The sequence below is a fragment of the Poecilia mexicana genome, unplaced genomic scaffold (genome assembly GCF_051168715.1).
Source record: "Poecilia mexicana isolate PSO_F unplaced genomic scaffold, ASM5116871v1 scaffold_3, whole genome shotgun sequence".
Classification (NCBI taxonomy): Eukaryota; Metazoa; Chordata; class Actinopteri; order Cyprinodontiformes; family Poeciliidae; genus Poecilia; species Poecilia mexicana.
In genome coordinates this window covers 12032400-12039691 of record NW_028263372.1, presented here as the reverse complement: position 1 = coordinate 12039691, position 7292 = coordinate 12032400, and the positions used below count along the sequence as shown (strand labels likewise).

Sequence of the window (7292 nt, the reverse complement as noted above, 5' to 3'; positions counted from 1 at the left end):
TGTTGTTTGCCTTTCTATATAGATAAGCTCCTTGCTATAGTCTATTTTTAATTGTTGCTTCATAATTTTATCCTAGGACTTAATTGATGTCAGAATGATCGACTTTGTTTTTATCATCACATTTCAGTGTTTGCTCTTGTTCACTGAACAATTTAATAAATGTTTTTTTTTCTTGAACTGGAGTCCTTTATTGGTACTGCACCTTAAAAATGACATGGATTTACACTCCATATTCCATATATAAATGAAACCATGAATTTGAACTGTTGCACACTGAAAAAGGAAAACTAAGAAAGTGAGATTTTTTTTTCTTTTAGTAATTATAAACAAAGCTTCAATGTAGTGAGACATATTGAAGCAGGAGGTTCAATATGCTTCAGGAGGTTATTTCAGCAGCATCCTCTGTAAATTGTTTCAAAGGGTGTGAAAAGGTACTGTATATTGCTATGTCAGAGCAAAATCTAAAATACTTAACATTAAAAGAAAATGTTTATATACCCTTGGCACTAAAAAAATAGCTGGCGAAACAAACCTGCCATCTTGTGGCTGTACATAACAAATACAATCATCAAAAAATTTAAAATAATCTGTAGTTCGTGGATCCTTATTAAAGGAAAATATGCTCCTAGGTTATAATTTATGAAAAGTTTCAGATTGCTAAATGTTCCACGTGAGACCCAACAAACTGGAAGGCAATCTTTCGGTAAAAACTCGGGAAAGTTTTGATGGGAATTAGGACTGCTTCCGAGATCCGAGTAATTTGGCTATGATTGTTGTCACTGAAAGCTTTCCCCTAGTACATTTTTTTTGCTCGTTTTTTCCCTATTTTTTTTTCCATTTTACTAAGCATTTGTTAAAAAAACATTTAATAATTTGGGCAAACATTTCGTGTACAGGAACATTTTCATTATATTTAGTGTTTTTTTTTTATTGTAAAAAGAAATGTAATAATCCCAGTTTATGCATCGTATATATATCAATATGATTTTAGATTCAAATTAGGTTACTGTGAAGGAATATAAAAGGGAAAAGACAAAAATCCAAAGTACCTGACGGTCACACGTTTTAATATTCAACAAAGTTGTCAGATTGAGTTGGCTCAGTTGCGAGCGACACTGTGTGCGCCATCAATATCTTTCCGACTAGAAACTTGTTCACGAATTAAACGTTAGATTTGGTGTCTTGGTGTTTTCTTAGCTCGCTTTAGCTGCGTTATTGGTGAAATGTCCGAAGCCTTGTTGCAGTGGTGCGTTGACCAATTACATCACAAATTTGGCTTGGAGGCATGTGAAGACATTGTCCAGTAAGTGTTAAATATTTCCTTTAAGACTGTCTATCACAAGCTGAAAGCTAGCTAATTGAATGATGGTGCTCTACTGATATGGCCTGTTAATAAAAATAGGTTCTGTGTAAAGGGAAATTACGTGAGTAGACGTTTTGTTGTAACCATTTCATGTTTTATTATTATTTTCATTACTGTAACAGCTGTCTAACACGTTTATCAGCTATCTTCCAGCTAACCGTTAGCCCCTCATTTCTGAAAGTTCGGCTTTTGTTTAATCCGTTTTAAATGTTCATATTTCAATGAACATTTACTGACTGTCATCACTAAGCTGATGACAGTCCTGTACCCTCTAGCTGTATTGTTGTCATTAGTGTTTAGGCTTTTCTACTTCAAAAATAAAATGTGATACAGTGTGATACAACTTCATTTGATAATCAGCTTGTAAGATTGAGAGAACCAAGATCATTTTTAAAATATACCTGTTGTACCACGCAAAGTTTAAAAAATACCCTTCTGCCTTACATATCTATAATAGCATACAGTATAAATTCTCTCTCTTGCTTCATAAATCTTTTAAAACTTTCTAGAAAAAGAAAAGGAAGCATAACTTTTAATGAAAAATTGTGAGAAGATTATCAACTTTTAAAAAAAATCTCTGTGATTTCCCAGGTATATTCTCTCCATCGAAAAACCCGAGGAGATCGAGGAGTACGTGGGAGATCTTCTGCAGGGCACTGATGGAAAAAAAGGCCAGTTTATAGATGAGCTCCTACTCAGATGGAAGAAGACTCAAAGACAGAGTGGGGATACAGCCGGTCTTTTCCTTCTCAAGGAGTCCGCTTCACCAGCAGGTAGTACAATAAGTATCCAGTTAACGTGTTTCTCAAAAGAAATGCTACTCTGACAACCTGCAGTTCCATTAAAAAGAGCGAAAGAACCTATGAAAGCCAACCTGAAATATTAATATCTTTTGTTTCTTAAACTTATATTATTGTTTTTACAGATATGCAAGACTTCACCAAAGATACCCAGAAGAAGTCCAAGCGTAAAGGACGTAACAAACAGGAAGTGGTGACTGCGAGCCAAACGGAGCCTGAACCAGAGCCAGTGAAAACCCCCATGGATCTGATGAGGGTGAGCACACATCTCTGTTTTCTTATATGCTTTACTTTTATGCTTTAGTTACTTCCATTTACATATATATATGTATATATGAAAAAAAAAAACGTGGTTAACAGTTGACGATCAGCTGATTGGTCAATGTTTTTCCAGGCCCAGGAAAACAGCAACACTTCTTCAACTAAGAAGAAAACCAAGTTCATCAATCTCTACGCTAAAGAGGGTCAGGACAAGCTGGCTGTCCTACTCCCGGGTCGGCACGCCTGCGAGTGCCTCGCCCAGAAGCACGCGCTCATCAACAACTGCCTCAGCTGCGGGCGAATTGTGTGCGACCAGGAGGGCTCGGGACCCTGCCTCTTCTGTGGAAGCCTGGTGAGCAAATTTAGCTCCAGTAACGTTCCTAGCTTTTCGGTTTTGTTAACAATTAAAAAAAAAAATAAAAAATTGTGCATCTTTATTTCAGGTTTGCACTAGAGAGGAGCAGGAGATTCTACAGCGAGACTCCAACAAAAGTCAAAAACTCAGAAAGAAGCTTATGGGAGGTCAGGGCCCAAACTTCTCAGACTGAGCTCAAGAAGTATCACGTTTCTAAGTCGTGTCATCTGCAAAGATTGTCTTGTTTTGTTTTTGTATATGTCGTTGCCAGATGCTGGAGAAAGGGAGCTTCTTCCACATCAGGAAGCCAAACTGAAAGCCGGGCTGGAGAAAGCAGTTCAGCACAAAGACAAACTGCTGGAATTTGACAGGAACAGGTATCTTAAAACGCTCAGAAATGAGCAGGTTCACTGCTGTGAACACAACCCACCCGTTTTAATTCACTGCCCCGTTCAACTGCAGTGTCAGGAGGACCCAGGTGCTGGACGACGAGTCGGATTACTTTGCTACCGAGTCCAATCAGTGGCTGTCGCCCAATGAGAGAGAGAAGATGAGGAAAATGGAAGAAGACCTGCGAGAACTTCGCCACGCCTCTCGTAAGGACAGGAAGATCACTCTGGATTTCGCTGGCAGACAAGTCATCGACGAGGGGAACGATATGAATGAGTATTACAGAAAGTAAGATCGATTGTCTGCGCTTTTATGTTTTATATCGGCTTGAAGCCCAAACAATAGAAACATTTAACATTTTTGGAATTGTTTTATTTTTTAGGCTGGATGAGACCCTCAAAAGCATGAACAGTGGGTCAACGCCACAGACCCCTGGAGATCCTGAAAGAAGAAGTGGAAAGCAGAACCTCAGAGAGCTGGTCAACCCAAACATTATGCTGTCTGCGCCAGAAGTAGGTCGCATTAAAAGGACAAAGTAACCAGATAAAGGCAGTTATGTTGTTTCTTTATATTTTTAGAAAATGACCTGGTAAGCAGTGATGATTACGGCTGCACAGTGTATCTCACTCTATTGTTATTTCGATCCATGTGTTTGATAAGATGCATATCGTGTAAAGCTGCTTGAGGTGCAATAAATGTAGGTTATTTATTTGAGTACAATGCATTCAGAATCTGTGTCAGAGATGCTGTAAGTTTTGGTGAGTCACAAACATTGCAGCATTTTAAATGTCTTAGAAGATTTTTTTTTAAAGTGATTGGAAAGTCTTTAGGAAGCTACAGCTAAATTGTTTCGATGCCATAACAGCAGACGCTGCACATTTCCCATATATTGATTTTTAAACACCTTGGTGATGCATCAAGAAGAGGAGTTGCTACCTCAGATAGCTCTTAGCGTGGCTAATTTAGTGAGCAGAAAAGGGATTTCTAAGTTTCCACTTTGCTGACCATCAATCAGGCCTCATAAAACTGAAAATCTGCCAATTTATCAGTGGATCTCTTACGCAAAAAATCCTTCTTGAGCTATAAGAAGGATTTGTAATACATTTTGGCTTTTTTTTTTTTTTTTTTTTTTTTTTTTTTTTTTAAACCTAGTGGGTGGACATTGGAGGCAGGGAACGCCAAAAGCAACCCAGGGAGCAGAGGAAAAACTTGACAGAAGAAAAAGGAGGAGAGGAGCGCCACAGGTTGAGACTCCAAGACAAAGAGCTGCAGGAGATTTCTGACGGAGGCTGGTGTCTGAGTATGCATCAGCCGTGGGCCTCACTGCTGGTCAAAGGCATTAAGAGGTAAACAAGGACAGATATACATCTTTCAAAATAAGCAACACCTTTTATTTAGTACCTATTAGAAAAAAAAATGTATACACTCAATGTTAAAGATTTTGCATCTTGTGTGAATGCAGGGTAGAAGGTCGCACCTGGTACACGTCGCACAGGGGTCGCCTTTGGATCGCTGCTGCAGCCAAAAAACCCACAGCTCAGGAGATCGCTGAGGTGGAACAAATGTACCGCCACATCTACAAGAGAGGTCCGACTAACTTATGACAGAAATAAGTCAACAAACATAATTACTAATAGAATTTGTTCAAGTGTTCAGGATCATTAAAAAGCTACTGACGCAAAATAGAAACACAAACAAAAGAAACACGTATCCCTTTAAACAGATGATGTTTTAAAGCCCCTAAACGCCAGTAGAAACATGTTTAATTCACAACTGTGTTTGGGTCAAAGGTTGAGGTAGATAAGTATTTTATACCTCGATATTTCGACTTATTTTTGTAGCAAATGGTTATGTTAAGTAATATTTTCCTTTCCACAGACAAAAGTTCTAACAGCGTCTTTTTTAAAAATGGGTTAATATTATACTTTTAATTTCAGTAATTCTCAAAATGTTCTGCTATTTTTGCTCAGTTGGGAATAGGTGGAAAGTGGTGCGAACAATAGTTTGATGAGTCCGTAGCTGATGTTGCTGCTCTCCTCGTCTCTTCAGAGCCAAACTTTCCCAAAGATTATCCCACCGGGTGTCTTCTGGGCTGCGTTAACGTGACCGAGTGCCTGTCTCAGGAGCAGTTCAGACAACAGGTTGGTCAATCGCATCCTCTGATTGTACTCATTTTGAAAGGCACTGCAACACTTGAGCACTATTTTGTGATTAAAATTTATGAACTGTTGATTTTGTTCTCGTGTTTCTTCATGTTCTGTGTTTACACCAGAGGCTGGAAAATTGTGTCTCACACTTTCTGACTAGCTTCAGAAAGGACACAGTTTTAAATAGGTGATTTGACTCAAATCATAATAATAATAAAAATCTGATCTATTAACCTAGAAAGTGTGATCATGTTTAAACGATTGCTGCAGTATAATTTCCTGCCAGCAGAGGTCAGACTGCGCTGCTTTTTATTTGCCGCATCATATGTTCTCCCAGCAGAGGCAGAATGCGCCACAGGAACTGAATGCTAGGCTTCTTCACTGCACCATTATAAATCTGATAGTTAAACACTCAACAGTCACTCTTCGTTTGGGGAATTGGGGAAAAAAAAGGATTTAAAGTAGATGAAAGTGGCTTTTCTCTAAAGATGCATTGTGATTCTACTTTCTGCCTTCATGAGCTTACAAATCTCTAACTTAAGCTTTTATTTCTATGTAGCATAAATTATGGCACGGTTGGCAAGTTTAAACTAATCTGAACTGATTTGCCTCTGAAACTGAACTCGTTTTTTTTTGTTGTTTAAACGTTTCTATGTTTACCATCCATTTTCTGTGTCATTAATATACTGAATGTTTATTAGAGATTTAAGAAGAGCTTCTAATATTCATAACAACTGATTTTTTTCATTGGAAATCTCTGTGACCTTTTAAATAAATGAATAAATAATATTGGCTTTAGTAGCAATACTGCTAGTAATACTAGTGATGTAGAGGTTTTTTTTTTTAAGGTGTAGCTTTATATTTATGTCTCTACGTTGCAGTTCAGTCCTCCTTCGTTTCTGTCCAAGCATTTCTGCAAAAGAAATGCCTGCCCTGCTTTGCTTTGCTGCGTCGTCAGCTACTGAAGTCTTCGTGTTTTACATGCACATAAAGGCTTTCAAAATTATATTCCTTAAGCGTCATCAAATTAGCAGTCAATTTAATTGTCTGTATTCTATTTTATGCCTCTAATAAAGTTTGATGTTGTAATACCAATAGATACTGATGCAAAAATAGTGCAGAGACCGTTTTTAATTTGTTTTTATTTCCACCATTTCAGTGAATGAAGTGAAGTAATCAGATGCAATTCATTTTAATTATGCAGCTAATGTTTTTGTGATGGTCCTGTGTACTGGCACGTTTTTTTAATTTTATTTTTTTAGAGGGGGGGGGGGCATGTTGGACAAATATACTCCAGTCTTGCAAAGCTACCAGCTTTCTCGCAGATGTTTGCACGCACTTGTTTACTATATTAGACTGGAGCCGATCACATATGGAAATTGTCTCTTGTTGCAAAACAGACTCGAGGGACGGGAAAGAAAAAAAAAGGAATAAAAACAAAAAAGCATCTGTGCTTTTCTTTGAGCCATGTTCTACTCATGTTTTCATGTGTCTTTAAGACCCAGTTTCAAACACACACACATACACAGGCGCGTCTTTCTGCATACAGCCGGTTGTCTTGTGTCTGAAAAGCTTTCAGAATGTGTGCTGCGACACGATTGCATTCTGACTGCTGGGACCTGTAAATTTAAGGGCTTTTTTTTCCCCCCCTTTGTGCTTCATTCTCATTCTCTCCTCCACCACTCATTCCACCCAGGGCTGTAAAATCATGTTTGCAGGCTGTGTGACTGCCCTTTCATCCCGTGAAAGGGTGTGTGTGTGTGCATCTGTGTGTATGTGTCCACTTGCACTGAGCAGCCATAAATAACCCCTCCTCACACACACACACACGCACGTGCGAGCACACACATGCACATACAATGGCCCCCGTTTAAAAAAAAAAAAGAAGAGAAAGTAAGGCAGATGTAAAAAAAAATAAAAAATAAAAATAAAGAGTCAACCAGAGAGAAATAACACCACCAAACGCCTAACGATGG

At 38.3% G+C, this 7292-nt stretch overlaps 1 protein-coding gene across 1 annotated transcript in view; it reads left to right on the top strand.

Moving 5' to 3' along the window:
• Nucleotides 1-1110: 1110 nt before the first annotated feature.
• Nucleotides 1111-7292, top strand: part of trip4 (thyroid hormone receptor interactor 4) — a 79936-nt gene continuing 73754 nt past the window's right edge. The window contains exons 1-11 of the mRNA XM_014992573.2: nucleotides 1111-1303; nucleotides 1955-2136; nucleotides 2289-2419; nucleotides 2558-2776; nucleotides 2868-2946; nucleotides 3051-3156; nucleotides 3242-3457; nucleotides 3552-3681; nucleotides 4322-4515; nucleotides 4632-4756; nucleotides 5219-5310. Coding sequence (XP_014848059.2) covers nucleotides 1224-1303; nucleotides 1955-2136; nucleotides 2289-2419; nucleotides 2558-2776; nucleotides 2868-2946; nucleotides 3051-3156; nucleotides 3242-3457; nucleotides 3552-3681; nucleotides 4322-4515; nucleotides 4632-4756; nucleotides 5219-5310 — 1554 coding nt within the window. The 5' untranslated portion in view covers nucleotides 1111-1223. The remainder of the gene's footprint in view (nucleotides 1304-1954; nucleotides 2137-2288; nucleotides 2420-2557; nucleotides 2777-2867; nucleotides 2947-3050; nucleotides 3157-3241; nucleotides 3458-3551; nucleotides 3682-4321; nucleotides 4516-4631; nucleotides 4757-5218; nucleotides 5311-7292) is intronic.